The sequence below is a fragment of the Populus nigra genome, chromosome 5 (assembly GCF_951802175.1).
Source record: "Populus nigra chromosome 5, ddPopNigr1.1, whole genome shotgun sequence".
In the NCBI taxonomy this organism is placed as follows: domain Eukaryota; kingdom Viridiplantae; phylum Streptophyta; class Magnoliopsida; order Malpighiales; family Salicaceae; genus Populus; species Populus nigra.
The window spans coordinates 23,273,695-23,298,225 of record NC_084856.1 but is presented as its reverse complement, the minus strand read 5'-3'; the positions used below and the strand labels follow the sequence as shown (position 1 = coordinate 23,298,225).

At 33.1% G+C, this 24,531-nt stretch overlaps 3 protein-coding genes across 3 annotated transcripts; all 3 read right to left on the bottom strand.

The window, feature by feature from the left end:
- Positions 1-6: 6 nt before the first annotated feature.
- LOC133694149 (UPF0481 protein At3g47200-like) lies at positions 7-3,052 on the bottom strand. The gene is made up of 2 exons (XM_062115604.1): positions 2,918-3,052; positions 7-1,892 (listed from the first exon to the last, which is right to left on the bottom strand). The coding sequence occupies exon 2, from the start codon at positions 1,877-1,879 to the stop codon at positions 308-310; it is 1,572 nt and encodes a 523-aa protein (XP_061971588.1). The 5' UTR covers positions 1,880-1,892; positions 2,918-3,052; the 3' UTR covers positions 7-307.
- Positions 3,053-8,661: 5,609 nt separating this feature from the next.
- Positions 8,662-9,868, bottom strand: LOC133693570 (cuscuta receptor 1-like). Its single transcript, XM_062114803.1, has one exon. The coding sequence runs from the start codon at positions 9,833-9,835 to the stop codon at positions 8,852-8,854; it is 984 nt and encodes a 327-aa protein (XP_061970787.1). The 5' UTR covers positions 9,836-9,868; the 3' UTR covers positions 8,662-8,851.
- A 358-nt stretch (positions 9,869-10,226) lies between these two features.
- On the bottom strand, positions 10,227-19,129 carry LOC133694924 (receptor-like protein 9a). The gene is made up of 9 exons (XM_062116614.1): positions 18,757-19,129; positions 18,515-18,667; positions 17,204-17,353; positions 16,667-17,111; positions 12,683-12,993; positions 12,441-12,593; positions 11,130-11,279; positions 10,445-11,037; positions 10,227-10,343 (listed from the first exon to the last, which is right to left on the bottom strand). The coding sequence occupies exons 1-9, from the start codon at positions 19,127-19,129 to the stop codon at positions 10,227-10,229; spliced, it is 2,445 nt and encodes an 814-aa protein (XP_061972598.1).
- Positions 19,130-24,531: the final 5,402 nt, after the last annotated feature.

Here is a 24,531-nt window from a genome sequence, read left to right as displayed (position 1 = left end):
ACACCATGAGGAATTCAAAATAAAATATACAGAATAGTTACATGTGATAAGAATTTTTTAAAATACATCAAAGAGAATATGCCCAACTTACTACTGTTTGTACATTTATACAACATGGAGACAGGACACAAATGCTGGCAGCCATGCCGCCAAGTCAGCAACACCAAACGAACTAAAGCTGCATGCATGTGTGTGTGTTTATTGACTGCACAGGAAACATAAAATCCACAGCACAACACAACAAAAGCCAACAAACAGGAGAAATAAAACTACACAGGCTTTGGATTGACTTGATCCACTTGGAGTGCTAGCGCAGGCCAAGGATCCCACAAATTGTTTGTACTAAAGTGAGGATGAGGAGGCCAGCTGCACTAACCGTTCCAACACCTTTCCAAAAATTCCCGAAAAATTCCTCTATAAAGTATGAGGGGTTTTTGGCCCAGGAGCTTTTATAATAATCATCCACCGAAAAAAAGATGTCGTGATAACAGGAATGGCGATCAATCGTGTCTGATGCAAGACTGTAAATCAGGTCCCTCACTGCAACTTCGTCATTGTGAATTACAATTTTATTTTTCATTAGGAGTTTCGCATCTTTAGGTTTGACAACAAGAATACTCAATAGGTTGATGTAATGGCAGATGTACTCTCGTCCTGGATAAAGACGCTTCTCCATGGCCATAAGGTTTCTGAAGAGACGTTCAGTGTTGCCGTCTATCTCAAGCTTTGGTATGTGAAACTCTGTTTCCAATCTACGGAAATCCACACCAAGTAAGCAGTCACGTTCTCGTGGAACCTTAAACTTAACTCCTGCTTGGCGTAGCTTGGTTGCACTGTGAAAGCTTTTGATTAGTTCTACAGACTTGTCATTTTGAGTGAAGGATAGTAAAGATCTTACCAAATCAGTGAAATGCTTTGGCATTGTTTCTGCAGGAGAGAGGTTACTTCGAAGGTGGAGTTTAAAATAGGAACAAGCAAGAGCTTTAAAATCCGTGTGTTCTCCTTTAATGTTTTTTGGAAGAAGTTCATATAATTTCTCAAGAATAAAGAATGGAAGCTGATTTTCAAACAAAATCAAGTCCCGTCGAATCGCTAACCTCAACCATGGTTCTTTCAATATAGAATCTTTTTTAAACTCCTCTCTATCTTCACTGTACTTGAGGAATAGCTCGAAGATGAATACAGCATCGTACAGAATCAGATCCAGAAAGCGTTGAGAACTTTTAATTCTATGGGAACCATCTTCATAACATTGGCGAATCTGATTTTCATCTTTTGTCAGGGCATCCCAAAACTCGTCCTCAGCCCCTTTCCGTTCCCTTTCCTTTGACACCCTGTCTTTCCAGAACTGTTCATAGTATTTAGACTTTTTCCTTTCCATGAAACGCAGATTTCTGTTGCCGTGGTAAATAGGGCCTATAGAAATTTGTTGAGGACTGTACATGGCTTCGTTTGATTTGCGAAGTGCCCCGCCAACTATGTAGATGCACACATCACTCTCTTGTTCATCTTTCAAATCTTCTCTAGAATAACGGAGTGCTTTTCCATGCTCAACAAATTGTTGTGCATTGTATGAATTTCCAGAAATATCTTGATGAAACAATGCTTCAGAATGAATTTCAGTATTATCTGCAAGGTAGTCTCCGGCTGAAGAATATGGTGAATGAATTTCAGCATTATCTCCAAAGTAGTCTCCGGCTGAAGAATATGGTGGATGAATTTCGGCATCGTCTCCGGCTGAATAATATGTTTGATGGATTTCGGCATTATCTCCATGATAGTCCTCTCCGCCATATGAAAAGTACGGTGAATGAATATCAGGATTATCTCCATAGTAATATTGGCCAAGTGAAAAATATGGTGAACGAATTTCTCCCATCTATTGCAATTTGCTGCCAAGATGATAGGTAAACGAATCATTATTTACCAATAAAAACAATTTCTCAAAAATTAAGATTATACGACAGGAAAAAGTAACTTATTTTCTTCATTAAAGAATTATGTAAAAATTAATATATAAAAAAAGTTATGCGTTTGAAGTTTTTGCTTCCGTAATCAAAGACAATATATAGTAACATTTGCCATTAATATTTGCTTCTCAAGAATCTGACTTCTAGTCTTGTTCTCAAAATGAATATGTTATCGATTAGTCCCTATAAATAAAATGAATTGAATAGCGTGTCTAGTTCTAAAAACTAATTAATTAGTACGTGAACATTAAGTATATTATAGATCCGTTAAATTTACATGTGATATCTAAAATAGTCTTCAAGGGAAAGGGGGAGGAGGGAGAGGCAAAAGAAAAGGGAAGGAGAGATTGGCATCTAAAACATATAAAATATATTATTTTATAAAATATTTTAGGAAAATCAAATGCCCTCAGCAAGTACATAAAATTATAATATATCCATGGCTCTTCATCTAACAAGCTTACATCTACTTGTGTTCTTTTTAACGATCATCTTTTATTTTCAGGTCAGATTTAGCTCAACGAGACAGTTAACTCTTCAATCTGATCATAAAAGACATGTTATCCACATCAAGATTTATAGATTCATAGATAGTACTGTATAATTTTACTTCTAATTAACGACCTAGTACGTAGTCAAAAAAGTAGCATCCTCCTTAACCAGGAGCTACTATCCTCAGCTTTCTCATGGTGATTTTAACAACAATTTTCCTTTCAAAGCAGAGGAAAGGTGAAAATGAACTCGTTTCATGTGTTGCAGTTGCTAACTTACTAAATAAGAGCCAAAAGAAATTAGAACTAGAGTTTCAGAGGGAGAGGCTACGTTCATGACATTCCCCTTGAACCGTTCGTCTTAGTGTATCAAATATTATGGAAGGAAAAAGAAACATGGATGGAGAGAAAAACAAAACTAATTAATGAGAAAATTAAGCAAACCAGAGCACGCACCTTGGCCTGTACTGTAGAAGGGCAAATGTTTGGTTCAAGCAGCAGCAGAGCCACTTTCCTAGAAGCAATAGTACTGAGATGCTGTATGCAGCCTCTCTCACTCTTTTCGATTTGTTTATATTTAGCTCTTCGACTCGATGTCATATATATAGTACTCTTTCCTTTGCTCTCGACGTTGTTTCTTTCTTTAATCCTCAAGTAACTAGCTAGTTAGGTTAACTCCACCTTTGATTAATTATTGAGAAATTTAATATGCTCGCATAAAATTTTCTAGCCAGTCTAATAGATTCCTAACCACCAAGTTAAGGCCAAAGCTAAGAAAATGTATTACTTATATCTTGTAATTTATAGTCAATTGTAGCAATGATTAGTGTTGCTAACGAATATTTGTGTATGCGGACGAAGAAGGACGTAATGGAATTTTTTAATATCTGAGCCGCCAGAGTGTTTAGGTGGTGGGGTTTTTTAAAATTAACAAGGTCTGTGTCGATTTAAAATTAAATTATTAAAAGAATTTTATTGGGGTTGGCATGATTAATTAACTTCAACTACAAACTAAAAGAACCGAGAGAATTTTTTTTACTTTCATCTTGAATATTTTTTTAATTTTAAAATGGTTTTTATAATTTTTTAACTTTATTTTATCACAGTATTAAATAAATATTTCTATATTTAATTTATTCTTAATTTTATGAGTGTATTTTTATTATCATATTATTAAATAAAAATAATTAAAAAAATAATGTTTGTTTAGTTCAGTGAAGTCCATGACCTATATCACGAGTTTGATGTGTTAAGTTATGAAATTTGGGTTGATGCAATATGTTATATATCATTTTAATATTAAAAAATATCATCTTAAATTTTTTTAAATAAAATCACTATATTCAAACATGTCAAGTCAACTAAAATACATTAAAATAATTTTTATAGGAGTTAATTTTAAATTTAAGTAAGAGAAAGAGGTAGAATGAGAGATTTATAAATAGCTCACAAATCTGATGTCAAAAACTTGAATGGCTAGATTAAACTTCAAGAATGATTTGATCATAAACATTAAGTTGGATTCTAAATTTCACGTTCGAGACACTAGATTTCACTGCTATATTCCCCCCTGCATTCAGTCGGTGCTCTTATAAAAGAGATTACGCTGGTGGCTCCATGTGGACATTCATATCACTAATAAAGCCTTAACATTTATTTTTGCATTTTAAAAATGCTTTTAAAAAACAGACAGACAAGTACGTAATAGACTTTTCTAATATCTGAGCCACCACAGTCTTTAGGTGGTGAATTTTGTTTTTTTCCCGTTGGATTAATGAGTTGAAAAAAAGAGAGGGGAATATATGACGTTATCGCATGTGTTATGGCAAAGGTAATATAATAATAATAGCAGACTAAACTGTATCCAAAATTTGACGTTGTTATCTTTGAATAAATTGTTTAATTTATTTAGCCCGTTCATCCGCTCATCACAAAATCTAAATCTTTTGAATGCAACCAAAACTTAATTAATTATATATGCAATATATAGTATAATAGTATGTACAATAATTCTTAAAATCTCATCTAATAACTTTGTTTTTTTAAATTGAGATAATTTTTTATATAATATCATAAGCTACATGAACAAATATTCACAAATTGATTTCAAAAACTTAAATGGTTAAATTAGCCTCCAAGAATAATTTGATCAACACCAGAACTCTCTGCCAGATTCTTCCTTACACTCAATTGGTAATATAAGGAGATTCCGTCGGCTACTCCATATATATGGACATTATATCGCTAAGATTAAAGCCATAGCTAAGCACAGGTGTGTGTGTGTGTGTGTAATGAATTGTAGCAGTGATTAGTGGTAGTATAAAGAGATTCCGTTGGTAATGATTAGAGGGTGGTGGGTAATGGATAGGGATATGTGACCTACAAAATAGATAATGGGGTTTTTTAACATCTGAGCCACCGGAGGGTTTAGGTGGTGAAGTTTTCTTTTCCCACATGCATTTGTTAAAAGAGTTTGGAATATATAACGTTATGTACAGGAGGTCTAATTACCTTTATCTTTTGGTGAAAGATTCTATGCTAATGGTGTATGAATAAATTCTTAGATTTAATTTGGTTTATATATTAATTTAAATTAATATTGATTAATTATTGTTTGACATGTATTATGATTTACGCATGAGTTTTTTAAAGGTGGAGTTAGATGTTGAAGTGTCCACTACCAGATTTTACAGTTTTATTGACAGAAATTCCCATCAATATTTACACTCACATTCTATCGGTAAGTTTTTTATCGATGGACTCATGGATTTATGCAACCATTCCATAATAGTTAGCCAAAATCTTTTAAAAAATAAAAAAACTTGGTCATGTCTGCATTAGGTTCTTCATTTATTGTTGAACATTGATCGACATAACCTTGATTCATTCTCATTGCATACATAATCAGATCCCTATAAGGATTATTGTTGTCATCTACAACTTCATACATGTTGCTAACACTAAAAGTTGACTTAATCATCCTCTCTACCATGATATGTTAAGAAACCTATGGTTCTCCGTGTGCATACCAACACAAGTATTAATTTCTCTATGAACTCTTTTTGTAGAACATGAATCGTTACAACATCTAAATCGATTTTTTAATACCGCATCTACTAATATTTCTCAGGCTAGATAATGTATAATTAATAAAACCTTAAACCCCATTACAATAATCCATCATCTTCAACCCCTGGAGTAAATCTCGATCCATCCATTATTTATATCAAATATATTTAAATATATAATGATGACAATGTTTATTAATTAACTATGTTAACTAAATAATTTGTAAAAATATTGGTTTATCTCAATTTTATTCAATCTATTTTAATAGTTCTCATAATTCATTATCAATTATATATCTACATAAATTCAAATTTCTACACATTTATAACAAATTATAACTCTACAATAAAATTAACAAAATATAAAACGATTTCATTAAATAAGCCATTATTTATTTCATCATAAAACACTTGAGTAAAAAAAAATCAATATAAGTTTCTTCAATTTACAAACAAATATAATTTTACAAGATATAAAACAAACAATAACATCTGTCATACCCAATTTTTGAATTTTTCAAAAACAAATAATAAATAATAAAAAAAAATGAATTGAAGATGGGGTTAAAATAACACAAATTGAAAATTTGGGGACTAATAAGGATCAAATTATAATTTTAGGAGTCAATTTGATAAAAAATTAGAAGAATTGAAAGTTTGAGGATTTAATTAAACTTTGATTTAATTAATTAATACAATCAAGAGTTTAATTGAAGAAATACCAAAATTTAGGGTTAATTTGGGGTCCGAGGATCAAAGTGAATAGGTGGTGATACTATAGGGGGATTAATTGATTTTTCTAGGGGTAATTTTAAAAAAATTACAAGTTGAAGAGTCAACTAAAAATTGAATTGATTAAATTAAAAACCAACAATCGTTTTGTAAATAGCACCAAAATTAATCCAGGGAAATGCACCAAAGACAGACACCCAATTGCTAAATGTCAGAAGTTTAGGAGGCAAATTGGAAATATCCATTTTAGTCAAGAAAACGTCGCCGTTTCCACTGTTCATCGCCTTCTTTCATCCCAGGGACCGATTCAATTGGAAAATCCGGGGAAATGCGCCAAAGACAGTCCCCACGACTCTTACCTCAGCTGCCCACTATCCTCCACGATACCATTTCAAAAGGCCATGTTGTCGTGACCAACAGTCCTGCAATGGCAGGACTGCTAGTCCCCTGTTTTTCCTCAAACAGGAACTAACGTGCTTCGGCACGAAGAGAAGGCTTTCTCTGGCTTTATAGAAGCCACAGAAAGGCCAGAGGGGAAGGCAACAGAAGGAGAGAGCAAAAACACTAAAACAATGAAAAACCCAGAAAAAGAACAAAAACAGGAAGATAGAACCAGAGAAAACGAGCACGAGAGGGAGATAGAGACGAGCAGAAGGAAAGAATATAAGCAGAGGAAATCGTCGAGACCAGAACCAGCGTTGCCACCGTCTTCATCATTTCAAGAACCAGTTACGCTCATTTACCTTTTCATTCTTTGCAAATAATATTTGAACACTGTGCGACGGTAATTTTAATTACCTTCACATTATTCATGCACGCGTGACTAAATTCACGCGTGCTTCCTGCTGCCCAGCTTGGTCAGGTTGGCCGACATAGTCCAACCCACACAAGCTGGGCCAAACCCATAAAAAAATAAAAAAAAATAAATGTATTAATTTAAATTTAGTTTATTGATTTATTTTATGACGTTAGAGCTAGGAATGCTAAATGTTTTTTTTTTTACTACATAATATTTACCAACGCTAGAATTAGAAATATTCATAGTTGAATATTTATTGACACTAGGGTTAGGAATATTACGAGCAGACCATCATAGCAAAATCCAACAAACTCTTAGCAATTTAAAACAAAACCAACAATACAGTCTACCACAGGTAGGACGCTTAATGAGTGATAGTATCTGTTGACCATGTAGTGTTTCTAGTGATCATAATACTAGGTGGCAACTCCTTAAACAAGACCTTTTTCCTATCAAAGAACAAGATGCCAGAAATATATTCTTTCTCCACCAAATTGAATTTTTAAAGGTTGTCGCGATTTCGGGTGTGATAACATGTACAAATCATAAATCAATACAGCAGAATTGTATGAGGAAAAAATTATAAAACAAGTAAACACCCAAACAAAATACATATACTACAAAAATATGCAAAAAAAAAAATAACATTTAAAAATTATGTTTAAATTAAAAAAAAGGATAGATTTGCTTACTTAAGGTGGAGAATCCTTAATAAAATTTGAATCAGAACATGAATGTTGACAAACTGAGTGTTGTGGTGGCCAGATTTGTTGTGGGAGATTGAATTATGTTGAGAATGAGGGGATGACTATTTGCAGAAAAAATGTACAAGGAAGAAGGAGAAAGGGGGGAGCAGAGAGAGGGTTGATCTTCAGGTCATAAATTAAATATTATCAATGGATTTACCAACAAAATAATCCTGTCAGGCATTCCCTTGGTAATTCTATCGGTAAAAATTGCCACATCATCATACGATTTGACTTTTTGAATCCCTTTGTAATAGCGTTTGTAATTTTATCAGTCTATACCAAGGGATTATTTCTGTCGGTATATTTATGGATGAACTTTACTATCCGATTTATTCCATTGGTAAAACCATTGATAAAAGTTACACATCATCGTATTTTTCTGTCTTTTTTATTCATTCTTTTTCCACCGCAATTCCCTCAATATATACTAACAGAATGTTTTTGCTAGTGTTTATCGAGGGATATAGCAATAGATAATTTTATTGGTAAAATTTACCGTAATTTACCAACAAAAAAAATTCCATCGGTAACTAATTAAACACTTACCATAACAATAATTCATCAATTAAACTTCACAACACAACTTAAAATCTCTACAAACACAAAAATCTTAAAATCAAAACTAAACTTGAGAATCGTGCAAACAAACCCAAAATTTAACCTCAGAAGTTATGAAAAACCATTTCTTTCCATCTTTTCTCTTCCTTCCTTCCTTTTTCTCTTCTTCTTCTTCTCACGGTTTCCTCTCAAAAATTTTGAGCACTTCCTTTTTTTTTGTTTTTCTTTTCCTATTTATATTTACCAATTGTTAGGAAAATTACCAAAGTATCCCTCAATAATTTAAACTTAAAATTTACTCATTCAAAGGCATTGTTGTCATTTTCTATTATTATTTTTTATTTCAAAATATTATAGAGACAGTACACTACCAAGTATCCAATTGCTAGACATACAAGACCAATAACTCACAAGCAAGGAACTACTGCCTTCCCAGCAACAATCAAAACAAATTCACCTTCTGAAGTTGGAGAACTTACGAAAACTAGCCACCACAAAATAGTTGCAAGTATCTATGCAGTCTTCGATGAAGTAAAACCACCTGCGTCGCCAATATGGATTGATGTAGAGAACTGCTGCAATCGTCATCACCACAATTGTGTAGCATATACCAAAATTGAGGTAGAAAAAAATCCATGTCTATGAAACCATCATCTTCTTGTTCATCATTAGGCATTGGTTGCGATGGTGATTCTTCTTCATTACAATTGTTTTGCAATGGAGGTCCACATAAGAAAGGATTTCCTTCATAACTACTTTCATCGAAGGTCCCAAACTGATATTTTCTCTCGGGAGTCTTACCTGACAAGTTATTGTGCGCCACACTAAAAACTGCAAGTGTGGTAATTTCAGTAAGTTGCTGAGGGATTGCACCATTCAAGTTGTTGTAAGAAAGATCCAAACTCTCAATCTGCTTCAGGTTTGAGAACGTTGCAGGTATAGATCCCACGAGATTGTTGTGTGATAGGTTCAATGCATGTATCTCACATAAGTTTCCCAATTCTTGAGGGATTGCTCCTAAGAAGTTGTTACAGGAGAGATCAATACCAGACATGTAGGTGAGAATTTTTCCCTTGTAACCATAATACATGTTTTTAGTTGTAAATTCTATTACTTCTGTAGTGTTGGGCCAAAAAATGCTTTCCAAGTTTTTGATGCTATCCACTAGTGGTGGACCCATTGTGTCATAATAAGCTTTTTCTATAGACCTTGATGGAAAAACAAATCCGAGATCCACTAACGCTTTCTTGGAACTTGCCTTGAAAGTAAGATTGCCCAAACAGGAGGGTAGTGGACTAGAGAGCTGATTTTGTGAAACATCCAAAATGCTTAATTGTTCTAACCAACATAAATGAACAGGGAACTTGCCATTAAAGTGATTAGCCCTCAGAAGAAGAACACTCAATGATGAAAGATTACCAATCCAATTTGGAATGGAACCGGTGAAGTTGTTATCTCGGAGATCCATCGTAACCAGGGAAGAGCTGTTATAAAATCCATATGTTAATAGACCACTCAATCTATTTTCAGATAGATGAACATGTGTTATTTGTGGTGGATTGAAGCAAGATGGTATAGAACCAAACAATTTGTTCTTAGAAAGGTCCAAATATTCAAGCACCTCAAGCTTACAAAAGTCACTTGGAATTGGACCCTTAAAATGGTTTTTGGACAAATCAATTACGCAGAGTAGCGTCGAATTGACTAACCACCTTGGAAGCATGCCTGAAAACTGATTGTTACTCAAATCCAATTCAAACCATATTTTCCAAGAGGGTGGTGGAAAATCTGGTATCTGACCCCAAAAGTTGTTACCACTTAGGTAGAGAAAATACAGACCAGAAGAATTGAACACTAAGTCAGGTAATTGGCCACCCAAATTGTTGTTTGACAGCATGAGAAATGTTAATGCTGTCAAGCATTCTAGTTTTATTGTCGACAATTGATTGTTGGATAAATCTAAAACTTCCAGAGAGCTAATATTTCCCAAACAAGAAGGGATACAACCTGTGAATCCATTTTTAGCCATCCTTAAGGTGTCTAGATTTGAAAAGATCAAACAAATATTTTTTGAAACTTGACCATTCATGTTGTTGTTGGATATATCTATGACTTTCATTTTTGGATTTGGGTGATCTTGAAACAGTAAGGTACCAACAAAGGAGTTTTCGCTCATAAATAGTTGCTCCAATCGTGTATTGTTCTTAAGCAACCACGATGGAAACATTCCAATGATGTTGTTGTGGGAGAGATCAAGGACTCTTAAGTCGTATTGGTTATAGAGGAAGTTGGGAATTTCTACATTGACTGCTTCCGATGTTAGACTTTTTGACAAGCGGAAAAAGACTAGTTGGAACTTCGGAATCAAATTATCAAATGCAGTAGGTTCCGTTACTAGCCTATTGTTCTTACTATCGAAGAACTTGAGGCTTGAGTGGTTCATAAAAGGCTTCATTGAAATGGGAACTTCAAAGAGGTTATTTGATAGTGAGAGGAATTCAAGGGATATGATGTTGGTAAGAGAACTGGAGTTAATATTTCCAGTAAATTGGTTTCTAGAAACATCTAATAGTTGTAGAGATGACAAGTTCCCCAAATAATCTGGGAGTGAACCTCTTAAATTATTTCCATAGAGATCTAACTGCTTCAGATTCTTCAATTCACACAAACCTGTACAATTTATCTCAAAATAGTCAAAATAGTGATGCAAGTATCTTTCATTGATAATTTAATTATAGGTAGATGGAGAGTTGTTAATTTACCTTGAGCAGGCAGCGTGCCATTGAGGTCACATTCACCAACAGACAAAACTTTAAGAGCAGGCAATGCTCCAATGTTTTGGAAAAAGTTTATTGGGAGAGAAGTACGATCTAGATACAATTCTTCAAGGGTGGTCGAGTTGAAGAAAGTCCCTGTGAAAAAGAAACAAGAAAAGGTATGATCAAAATAGTGGTGGTACAGAGTAACCATTCCATTCAATTTTATTAATTAAAATTTTAAGAAACTAAACTTTGATTAACCTTGACTTATTGATGTCCAGCTTAAATTAGTATCCTTAAGAGAAAGGGTCTTTAGGGATGGCAATGCTCCCAGTGAATGCAGTAATTCCAGCTTCCTTAAACCTATGATGTGTAGAATTGAAAACAGGCAATCAAATAAGTAGTGAAATTAAGTATTATGACAATTAAGTATACATCTTAAACCTATGATGATTTTTGGATAGAAACAACAAATTGCGTGAGAAATTTAGAGATTTCAAAAGGTATTGTTGAAAAATGAGCTAAATAAGTTTTCATGTACAATCTAAAAAAATGAATTTTGGGTAAGTTATGCCTAATTAGGTACAAGATGCCATGAAATATTAAAAACTTTACCATTGATAGTCGTTGATCCTAACAACATATTGCCTGATAAATTTAAAGACTTGAGAGAAGAAAATCCACCCATATATGATAAAATGTTGTCGTTGAACATATTATAGCTTAGGTCAAGGTTCTCAAGTTTCCTCAAATGTGATGATTTGATCTCAAAACCTGCAGGAGAGTTGTTGCTATATGTAAGTCATAAAGATCTCCGATATGCATTATAGAAACTAAAAACAAGAATTGATGGGATGCTATGAAATCTGTTGGACTTGAAATCTTACGAGATATACATAAGAAAATGATGCATGAATGCATATAGATATAAATTCCTATAGATGAAAGCTCAGTCAAACATGATAAAATGCTATCATTAAATTGATTATTAAATAGATATAAAGTCCTCATTTTTCTTGATAAAGAAACCGTATACGAGAATGGCATGCAAAGCAGTTAGGTATGAATTATATATAATTTAATATTGATCCTGTCAGCTTATTGAATGACAGATCCAAAGACTTGAGAAATGGAAACCCAGTTAGAGATGAAAAAAATGCTATCGTTGCATTGATTCCCACTTAGATGAAGGTTCTGCAGTTTTTTCAACCTTGATGACAAGTCTTTGGAACCTGAAAGATGTTTGTCAAAAGCATATTGGAAGGAAATAAACGCATAGAAAAATCATATGAGAAGGAGAAAGGAAAAGGTTACCATAGAAGCTAGCTGATCCTGTCAACTGATTGTGTGATAGATCCAAAGACTTGAGAGTGGAAAGCCCAGTCAAACATGACAAAATGCTTTTATCATTAAATCGTTTATCACTTAGGTCAAGTAACTCCAGTTTTGATGATAGGACTTCGAAACCTGGAAGAAAAACATCGAAGCAAGATAATTAACATCCACAAATAATATAACTTTATTTTTTATTATAAGAAGATAAACATTGAACGAACCTTGATTCTCAAAGCAACCAACTAATCCAGTAGAGCTCAAATCAAGACTTTGCAATTCTCTAAAAGGAAAAAACAAAGATGCGTTGAGAACCCAATCGCCCAAGCGCAAATCCCTTGCATCCCAAAGAGAGAGTTGGATCGCTCGCCTTGCGGCTGTATCACACTTGATCCCAGACCACTTACAACAATTATCCTCTTTATTGACCGTCCAGTCGCCTAAATACCCGTAAACGCTGTGTGGATTGATCAAAGCTTTGATCCCCAAGAGCCCAATTCTCTCTTCCTCCAAACACCCATAGCAACGACCACACCTTTCGCCAACCAAAGTTAATAATGTTAGCAACATCCAAACCCACATCTTTTTCGTTGCCATCATCTTAGATAATTCTATGAACCACTACGGTTTGTAGAATATTGTTGTTTGTTATGTGCATTTGGGCAACAAAAGAGGTCCTATTTATACTAATTTGGCTCTCTTCAACCTTTCATTTGAATTTTCTTTGCTCAACTGTGAACAGAAAAAGACTTGGGTGCATCATTGGCGAAAGACTTTGAAACATAGTAAAATTGACCAATTAAACACTGCTAGAATTTTGCATATTACCAATGGATTGGTCCGTCGGTATTTAAACATTGATTCTATTGGAAAAACATTTACCAAGGGAATCATGGATGGTAATTATTCATTGAAAAACTTATCGTTAGTGATTTTTATTATGCCGGTCATTCCATCAGTAATATCATCACTGTTAGATTTACAGGAAAAAAAACACGTTAAAAAAATACCAGTATCATTTCATCAGTTAGTATGACATATCATCGACAAAGAATACTATTTGTAATTTCATTGGTGATTTATTTCATATTACCGATAAACTAAACCCGTTGGTGATTTACATATTATCAGTGGCAAGATCATGTAATTTTTTTTAACTCTCTAGAACTCTTTGAGGGATTTAGTTTGTCGGTGATTCCATCTGTAATGTTGAGTAGCATTTCATGTAATTTTTTTTCAACTCTTTAGAACTTTAATAAACTTAGTCTGTCGGTAATTCCGTTAGTAATTTGTTTAATATTTTTTTTAAAATCAAATAAATAGAACACAAAAAAATTAAAAGAAATAAAAACTAAAATAAAAAACCAAATATTTATTACAAATTTAAAAATTATCAATTTAAATACAATTAATCTAGAGAATAGAAGCTAAAGGAGGAGGAGGCAGGGGAGGATCTTTGCCGGGACCAGGTGGGCGACGAGGTGGACCATATGTACCATCGATGTTTGACAATAACTCCACATACCTTCACCTAAGTTCGGCCATCTTAGCAATAAGTTGTTTTGTCTCAGTAGTAAGCCAGGCCATTTGAGCTTCAACTTGTTGTCACACAATCGCCTGGAATTATACAGATTGGGAGCTCGATACCGATTGCAAGGAACCAATGGTCACTACATTACAATTCATCTGCATATCCTCAATAAGAGTGTTTGAGATACCATAAATCCAATTTATATAGGGTCCATTAGATGATCCAACTTTTAACCACAAAACTGGATTGAGTTTTGGATGGGTCAAAGGATCGTTCTCATATCTCTCCTGCAATCAGGTGGGTATATGTTTCCTAAAAAAATAACCAGCCAGCTATTTTAAAAAATAATAACTTGAGAAAAAAATTATTGAAATCCAACTTACAATGAACTTCTAAGCTCGGCTATCAATGAGCTGTAGCATCTCTTTTTGACGGTCATCATTTCACATGTGAGTTTCTACAAAAAGCTCCATGAGTCTTAGTTCGTGTCCAAGAACCATAGCCTGCAAAAGAAGACTATTATTAGTTAAAATTTTTCATATAAAACAATAATTTTAAAAAATAGATGTAATAAAAAAGAATCTTAACATCTATTTCGCATGTGAAACAGATGAAATGGATTCGTTGGTCTACGTGGTATTTGAACCGCAAATCTCTCTATTTTGGTTCCCTGCACTGGATTGTGACCACCACATGAAATGTGCAAACATCATGTGCTAGATATAAACTTCCTAGATAGCCTTTAAGATGTGCGAAGGTCTAAAATCTCTCCAAACAACCACGTCTCTCAGCCTGAAAAACCTCTTTCTTTAGCATATTTTTTTGTTTTCTCCTATGCCTCATACCAGAAATCACTTAACATATATCCAGAAATAAATTATTGGTAAGATAATGAAGAATACAATTTCAACATTTAAATAAAAAATATAACATTTTGAATTCAATCTTACAATGTTGTGCTATTAGCCCTATCATAGTAAATTTTTTCATTGCATGTCAAATTTGTAAAATAGTTTGCTCATTAACATTAAATAGCTAACCAAATAAAATAATAAAAAAACTATTTATGTATAATATCCTTGAAGTTTCTGAATCTTGCATCAATCATAGGTTTCAATTCAGGATTTTTGAAAACTTGATTTCACTAAAACAATGGCACTTTCATTGATGATTTCATCATTGATATTATTGTGCAAGTAACCTCCACATTTATAAACCTAAAATTCCATTTATTAATTGAAATTAATTATTCAAAAATTATACATTGTAGTTTATTTTTCAATCGTGCATAAAAGGAATTAAAACAAACTTACATTGAGCGACTGAGCTTTCATTGAGCAATGTACTTCCCAGTACATACATGTTTCTCATAACGGAAAACCCCTTTGTGAGGTGGCATTGCACTCGACGAGCCTGCATCGAGAAAGGGTGCATGTGCCTCGGGTGCTTATCATGGTCGGCACCGAACGACTCATGGTTATTAGAAACGCTGCTAGAAGAACTAGCAGCACTCCTGTCCATATTACTCACTAATGACATTCTCATTAACATCTATACAAATTAAAGCATTGAAAAGGGTAATAACATTCCTATTTTATGTTAAAAATTCAACAGCACCTTCCCTATACGAGAGCCTACCTGAAATTCGTGTACTTACAAATATTCATCAACAAATAAAGCCACAAACTAGTTGATTTTATTTATGACTAATAAGTTTTTATAAATTGATTATTTTATAATATGAACAAGGCAATGAATTGAACAAGGAAATATAACATTCACTAATATTTATTTTACTTCATGTTTAATTTGTTGCAATAAGTGTTTGGTTCTATTTCTAGTATTGTATCAAGAATAAATTTGATATTCTATGTTGTCCAAAATGGAAAAATATTTTCACTTCTAGTATTGTATTTGATTTCTGTCAAATATTTTCTTCTCACTATATTTTTTGGTACAAGTCATTCAAGACAATAAAATATTGACAAGCTCCCACTGGAAGGAAATTCCCCACTGTCATTATGTCTTGGAACACTGTTTATTCTTGTTCTCAAATGAGACTCAAAATATTATGAGTTAAATGTTAAGTTCTCTTCCACAATATAAGCCTTACATATCAAAGCCTTAACATGCGCTTTATTTTTAACTTTTTTCTTTAGATTGAATAAGTTTTCAAATGGAATTAAATGAATGTCTTATTAAAAAAAATAAAAATTTAATTAGAATGAATATGTAATCCGTCACCTCTTAAATGGATACATCCATCTATATTGGTTAGGGCCTCCTACTTTTGTCTCAATCAGTAGATGTATAGGTAGATGCTCTATTGAGTCAAAGAAAGATGAAGGAAATATCATCTCAAGTTTGTAGATTGTCTGGATGATATTTGTTTCAAGCTTCTCTATATATATGTTGGGTATGCAACTTGTTAGAGCATATATATCTAAAAAAGTGACTGATCTCTGTGAGTATATCTCATATCTCTTTTGGCAATAAATCTAGGGAGGCATGTCGAATGAGTATTTTTATAAACACGTGACTTTCATTTTTGGATATATCTATGACTTTCATTTTTGGATTTGGGTGATCTTGAAACAGTAAGGTACCAACAAAGGAGTTTTCGCTCATAAATAGTTGCTCCAATCGTGTATTGTTCTTAAGCAACCACGATGGAAACATTCCAATGATGTTGTTGTGGGAGAGATCAAGGACTCTTAAGTCGTATTGGTTATAGAGGAAGTTGGGAATTTCTACATTGACTGCTTCCGATGTTAGACTTTTTGACAAGCGGAAAAAGACTAGTTGGAACTTCGGAATCAAATTATCAAATGCAGTAGGTTCCGTTACTAGCCTATTGTTCTTACTATCGAAGAACTTGAGGCTTGAGTGGTTCATAAAAGGCTTCATTGAAATGGGAACTTCAAAGAGGTTATTTGATAGTGAGAGGAATTCAAGGGATATGATGTTGGTAAGAGAACTGGAGTTAATATTTCCAGTAAATTGGTTTCTAGAAACATCTAATAGTTGTAGAGATGACAAGTTCCCCAAATAATCTGGGAGTGAACCTCTTAAATTATTTCCATAGAGATCTAACTGCTTCAGATTCTTCAATTCACACAAACCTGTACAATTTATCTCAAAATAGTCAAAATAGTGATGCAAGTATCTTTCATTGATAATTTAATTATAGGTAGATGGAGAGTTGTTAATTTACCTTGAGCAGGCAGCGTGCCATTGAGGTCACATTCACCAACAGACAAAACTTTAAGAGCAGGCAATGCTCCAATGTTTTGGAAAAAGTTTATTGGGAGAGAAGTACGATCTAGATACAATTCTTCAAGGGTGGTCGAGTTGAAGAAAGTCCCTGTGAAAAAGAAACAAGAAAAGGTATGATCAAAATAGTGGTGGTACAGAGTAACCATTCCATTCAATTTTATTAATTAAAATTTTAAGAAACTAAACTTTGATTAACCTTGACTTATTGATGTCCAGCTTAAATTAGTATCCTTAAGAGAAAGGGTCTTTAGGGATGGCAATGCTCCCAGTGAATGCAGTAATTCCAGCTTCCTTAAACCTATGATGTGTAGAATTGAAAACAGGCAATCAAATAAGTAGTGAAATTAAGTATTATGACAATTAAGTATACATCTTAAACCTATGATGATTTTTGGATAGAAACAACAAATTGCGTGAGAAATTTAGAGATTTCAAAAGGTATTGTTGAAAAATGAGCTAAATAAGTTTTCATGTACAATCTAAAAAAATGAATTTTGGGTAAGTTATGCCTAATTAGGTACAAGATGCCATGAAATATTAAAAACTTTACCATTGATAGTCGTTGATCCTAACAACATATTGCCTGATAAATTTAAAGACTTGAGAGAAGAAAATCCACCCATATATGATAAAATGTTGTCGTTGAACATATTATAGCTTAGGTCAAGGTTCTCAAGTTTCCTCAAATGTGATGATTTGATCTCAAAACCTGCAGGAGAGTTGTTGCTATATGTAAGTCATAAAGATCTCCGATATGCATTATAGAAACTAAAAACAAGAATTGATGGGATGCTATGAAATCTGTTGGACTTGAAATCTTACGAGATATACATAAGAAAATGATGCATGAATGCATATAGATATAAATTCCTATAGATGAAAGCTCAGTCAAACATGATAAAATGCTATCATTAAATTGATTATTAAATAGATATAAAGTCCTCATTTTTCTTGATAAAGAAACCGTATACGAGAATGGCATGCAAAGCAGTTAGGTATGAATTATATATAATTTAATATTGATCCTGTCAGCTTATTGAATGACAGATCCAAAGACTTGAGAAATGGAAACCCAGTTAGAGATGAAAAAAATGCTATCGTTGCATTGATTCCCACTTAGATGAAGGTTCTGCAGTTTTTTCAACCTTGATGACAAGTCTTTGGAACCTGAAAGATGTTTGTCAAAAGCATATTGGAAGGAAATAAACGCATAGAAAAATCATATGAGAAGGAGAAAGGAAAAGGTTACCATAGAAGCTAGCTGATCCTGTCAACTGATTGTGTGATAGATCCAAAGACTTGAGAGTGGAAAGCCCAGTCAAACATGACAAAATGCTTTTATCATTAAATCGTTTATCACTTAGGTCAAGTAACTCCAGTTTTGATGATAGGACTTCGAAACCTGGAAGAAAAACATCGAAGCAAGATAATTAACATCCACAAATAATATAACTTTATTTTTTATTATAAGAAGATAAACATTGAACGAACCTTGATTCTCAAAGCAACCAACTAATCCAGTAGAGCTCAAATCAAGACTTTGCAATTCTCTAAAAGGAAAAAACAAAGATGCGTTGAGAACCCAATCGCCCAAGCGCAAATCCCTTGCATCCCAAAGAGAGAGTTGGATCGCTCGCCTTGCGGCTGTATCACACTTGATCCCAGACCACTTACAACAATTATCCTCTTTATTGACCGTCCAGTCGCCTAAATACCCGTAAACGCTGTGTGGATTGATCAAAGCTTTGATCCCCAAGAGCCCAATTCTCTCTTCCTCCAAACACCCATAGCAACGACCACACCTTTCGCCAACCAAAGTTAATAATGTTAGCAACATCCAAACCCACATCTTTTTCGTTGCCATCATCTTAGATAATTCTATGAACCACTACGGTTTGTAGAATATTGTTGTTTGTTATGTGCATTTGGGCAACAAAAGAGGTCCTATTTATACTAATTTGGCTCTCTTCAACCTTTCATTTGAATTTTCTTTGCTCAACTGTGAACAGAAAAAGACTTGGGTGCATCATTGGCGAAAGACTTTGAAACATAGTAAAATTGACCAATTAAACACTGCTAGAATTTTGCATATTACCAATGGATTGGTCCGTCGGTATTTAAACATTGATTCTATTGGAAAAACATTTACCAAGGGAATCATGGATGGTAATTATTCATTGAAAAACTTATCGTTAGTGATTTTTATTATGCCGGTCATTCCATCAGTAATATCATCACTGTTAGATTTACAGGAAAAAAAACACGTTAAAAAAATACCAGTATCATTTCATCAGTTAGTATGACATATCATCGACAAAGAATACTATTTGTAATTTCATTGGTGATTTATTTCATATTACCGATAAACTAAACCCGTTGGTGATTTACATATTATCAGTGGCAAGATCATGTAATTTTTTTTAACTCTCTAGAACTCTTTGAGGGATTTAGTTTGTCGGTGATTCCATCTGTAATGTTGAGTAGCATTTCATGTAATTTTTTTTCAACTCTTTAGAACTTTAATAAACTTAGTCTGTCGGTAATTCCGTTAGTAATTTGTTTAATATTTTTTTTAAAATCAAATAAATAGAACACAAAAAAATTAAAAGAAATAAAAACTAAAATAAAAAACCAAATATTTATTACAAATTTAAAAATTATCAATTTAAATACAATTAATCTAGAGAATAGAAGCTAAAGGAGGAGGAGGCAGGGGAGGATCTTTGCCGGGACCAGGTGGGCGACGAGGTGGACCATATGTACCATCGATGTTTGACAATAACTCCACATACCTTCACCTAAGTTCGGCCATCTTAGCAATAAGTTGTTTTGTCTCAGTAGTAAGCCAGGCCATTTGAGCTTCAACTTGTTGTCACACAATCGCCTGGAATTATACAGATTGGGAGCTCGATACCGATTGCAAGGAACCAATGGTCACTACATTACAATTCATCTGCATATCCTCAATAAGAGTGTTTGAGATACCATAAATCCAATTTATATAGGGTCCATTAGATGATCCAACTTTTAACCACAAAACTGGATTGAGTTTTGGATGGGTCAAAGGATCGTTCTCATATCTCTCCTGCAATCAGGTGGGTATATGTTTCCTAAAAAAATAACCAGCCAGCTATTTTAAAAAATAATAACTTGAGAAAAAAATTATTGAAATCCAACTTACAATGAACTTCTAAGCTCGGCTATCAATGAGCTGTAGCATCTCTTTTTGACGGTCATCATTTCACATGTGAGTTTCTACAAAAAGCTCCATGAGTCTTAGTTCGTGTCCAAGAACCATAGCCTGCAAAAGAAGACTATTATTAGTTAAAATTTTTCATATAAAACAATAATTTTAAAAAATAGATGTAATAAAAAAGAATCTTAACATCTATTTCGCATGTGAAACAGATGAAATGGATTCGTTGGTCTACGTGGTATTTGAACCGCAAATCTCTCTATTTTGGTTCCCTGCACTGGATTGTGACCACCACATGAAATGTGCAAACATCATGTGCTAGATATAAACTTCCTAGATAGCCTTTAAGATGTGCGAAGGTCTAAAATCTCTCCAAACAACCACGTCTCTCAGCCTGAAAAACCTCTTTCTTTAGCATATTTTTTTGTTTTCTCCTATGCCTCATACCAGAAATCACTTAACATATATCCAGAAATAAATTATTGGTAAGATAATGAAGAATACAATTTCAACATTTAAATAAAAAATATAACATTTTGAATTCAATCTTACAATGTTGTGCTATTAGCCCTATCATAGTAAATTTTTTCATTGCATGTCAAATTTGTAAAATAGTTTGCTCATTAACATTAAATAGCTAACCAAATAAAATAATAAAAAAACTATTTATGTATAATATCCTTGAAGTTTCTGAATCTTGCATCAATCATAGGTTTCAATTCAGGATTTTTGAAAACTTGATTTCACTAAAACAATGGCACTTTCATTGATGATTTCATCATTGATATTATTGTGCAAGTAACCTCCACATTTATAAACCTAAAATTCCATTTATTAATTGAAATTAATTATTCAAAAATTATACATTGTAGTTTATTTTTCAATCGTGCATAAAAGGAATTAAAACAAACTTACATTGAGCGACTGAGCTTTCATTGAGCAATGTACTTCCCAGTACATACATGTTTCTCATAACGGAAAACCCCTTTGTGAGGTGGCATTGCACTCGACGAGCCTGCATCGAGAAAGGGTGCATGTGCCTCGGGTGCTTATCATGGTCGGCACCGAACGACTCATGGTTATTAGAAACGCTGCTAGAAGAACTAGCAGCACTCCTGTCCATATTACTCACTAATGACATTCTCATTAACATCTATACAAATTAAAGCATTGAAAAGGGTAATAACATTCCTATTTTATGTTAAAAATTCAACAGCACCTTCCCTATACGAGAGCCTACCTGAAATTCGTGTACTTACAAATATTCATCAACAAATAAAGCCACAAACTAGTTGATTTTATTTATGACTAATAAGTTTTTATAAATTGATTATTTTATAATATGAACAAGGCAATGAATTGAACAAGGAAATATAACATTCACTAATATTTATTTTACTTCATGTTTAATTTGTTGCAATAAGTGTTTGGTTCTATTTCTAGTATTGTATCAAGAATAAATTTGATATTCTATGTTGTCCAAAATGGAAAAATATTTTCACTTCTAGTATTGTATTTGATTTCTGTCAAATATTTTCTTCTCACTATATTTTTTGGTACAAGTCATTCAAGACAATAAAATATTGACAAGCTCCCACTAGAAGGAAATTCCCCACTGTCATTATGTCTTGGAACACTGTTTATTCTTGTTCTCAAATGAGACTCAAAATATTATGAGTTAAATGTTAAGTTCTCTTCCACAATATAAGCCTTACATATCAAAGCCTTAACATGCGCTTTATTTTTAACTTTTTTCTTTAGATTGAATAAGTTTTCAAATGGAATTAAATGAATGTCTTATTAAAAAAAATAAAAATTTAATTAGAATGAATATGTAATCCGTCACCTCTTAAATGGATACATCCATCTATATTGGTTAGGGCCTCCTACTTTTGTCTCAATCAGTAGATGTATAGGTAGATGCTCTATTGAGTCAAAGAAAGATGAAGGAAATATCATCTCAAGTTTGTAGATTGTCTGGATGATATTTGTTTCAAGCTTCTCTATATATATGTTGGGTATGCAACTTGTTAGAGCATATATATCTAAAAAAGTGACTGATCTCTGTGAGTATATCTCATATCTCTTTTGGCAATAAATCTAGGGAGGCATGTCGAATGAGTATTTTCATAAACACGTGACAATTATGACTCTTTATTCCATATAATTTGTCATCCTTCAAATTCATCACCGAGATATGTTTGAAATATATCCATTAAGAAAACGAAGACTCTTAAGCTTTTGGTAGACAAGTAATTGTGCATTCTTATCTAAGACGAATTTAATAAAACCCTCAACCCCATTACAATAATCCATCTTATGCAACCCTTTTGGTGAAACTTGATATATCTAATAACGATCATCCATTACTTATATGAAACCCTATATAGAATGTTGATGACAAAATATATTAATTAATAATGTGGACTAAACAAATTATCGGTACCAAATTAATTAGCTACCATAAGTTTAACTCAAATTTATTCAATCTATTTTAATTGTACCCTTAAATCATTATCATTTTTCTATAAAAATTCAATTCCTCCATATTTATTGAAATTTTAAATTTAACAATAAAATTGACAAAATAGGAAACATACACATGAAATAAGTCATTATTTATTTCATTAAAAAACACCTAAGTTACAAAATCAAACTCAATTTCATCAAATTACAAACAAATACTATTTTTTAAAAATCTAAAAAAAAACCCTAACATGTACAAATCATACATTTACACAACAAATTTCTATGAGAAAAAGCTATATGACAAGTAAACACATAAACAAACTACAAATACTAGGGTTGTTCAAAATAACCGACTAACTGAGAAAACCAAAGAAAAATTAATAAAAAAACCGAACCGAAATAAAAAACCGATTAAACCGATTGTCAAAACCATAAATTTTAACAGGTCCGGTTTGGTTTCAGTTTTGAACCAGAAACTAATACAAACCGAACTGGACCCACTAAAAGCCAAAAGTTACTCAAATCTGAGGTATAAATAGTTAAACTGTAACCTAACCCTAACAGTTAATATAACCTTCCTGTCTGCCTCTCACAAAAAGCCGCCGCTTGCTCCAAAAAAATTCCTAATCTTCCTTTCCCAGTTTCCAAGCCTGCTCCAAAAAAATTCTCAATCTTTCTCTCAATTAATTTTCAATCTTCCTTTCCTAGTTTCCCAATCTTCCTTTCCAGTGGGTTGTTTAATGAGCTTTCAATGTGAAGGTCACAATTTTCAACGTCACGTACACATCCAAAGATTATAAGCCTCTGTAACTTGAAAATTTATAGTAGCTTGTACATGCTATATGTATTCCATAACAGAAGAACAAAGCTACCACAAAGACAATATCTTTGCGCATCTTTGTCGCTTGTATTTTTTTCTTGTTCTTATCTTTCCTCCATTTTCATTCTTAGCTGTTTTTCTTGTGGTAAGTATTCGTGGTAATGACTGAGATCGATGTGATTAATGGCAATGAAAACCATAGAGGGTTTTGGATATTAAAGATAATTATCCTTCATCTAGCTCCATCAAGGAAGTTTTTGTCTTGAACTTCTTTGTGCCTTTCATGTAAAAGGGCTGTAAAATCTATCTTCTTTCTGTGCGGCTGTGCCTATGTTTTCTCCTTGCCATATAAAAAATCCGGATGATAGGATTAGGTTTCCTGGTTTTTTTGCCAAAAAACCGGATTTAACCGAACCGGTTTTCGGTCCGATTCGGTTAATATTTCACAAAATTAATATAATTCGGTTTGGTTGGTTTTTTGAGTCTAAACCGAACCGAACCGAACCGTGAACACCCCTAACAAATACTATCTCAAAATGCCAAAAAAATTAACATTTTAAAAATTGGTTACAACAAAAAAAAGTGTTTTTCTTACTTTACGTGGCCAATCTAAAAAAAGAAAAAGTAGAACAGGTATGCAGACAGATTGAGTGTTGGGGTGACTGGATTTGTGATGATGAGAGCTTGTTTTATGACAAAAATATAGGGGTGTTGTGTGTTGTTTTCTGCATAATAAAAAGGAAGAAGAAGAAATAAAGGAGGAGGAGAGGAGGTTTGTTTG

Bases quoted from the DNA above. Each gene is read 5' to 3' on its own strand.
- LOC133694149 (XM_062115604.1), bottom strand. From the start codon at position 1,879: ATGGGAGAAATTCGTTCACCATATTTTTCACTTGGCCAATATTACTAT.
- LOC133693570 (XM_062114803.1), bottom strand. From the start codon at position 9,835: ATGGATCTCCGAGATAACAACTTCACCGGTTCCATTCCAAATTGGATT.
- LOC133694924 (XM_062116614.1), bottom strand. From the start codon at position 19,129: ATGGCAACGAAAAAGATGTGGGTTTGGATGTTGCTAACATTATTAACT. The intron at 18,668-18,756 runs GTTCGTTCAATG...TTTTTCTTCCAG, and splicing joins TGGTTGCTTTGAGAATCAAG to GTTTCGAAGTCCTATCATCA. The intron at 12,994-16,666 runs GTTTCCATCGTG...GGTTGGCGAAAG, and splicing joins CACAACAACATCATTGGAAT to GTGTGGTCGTTGCTATGGGT.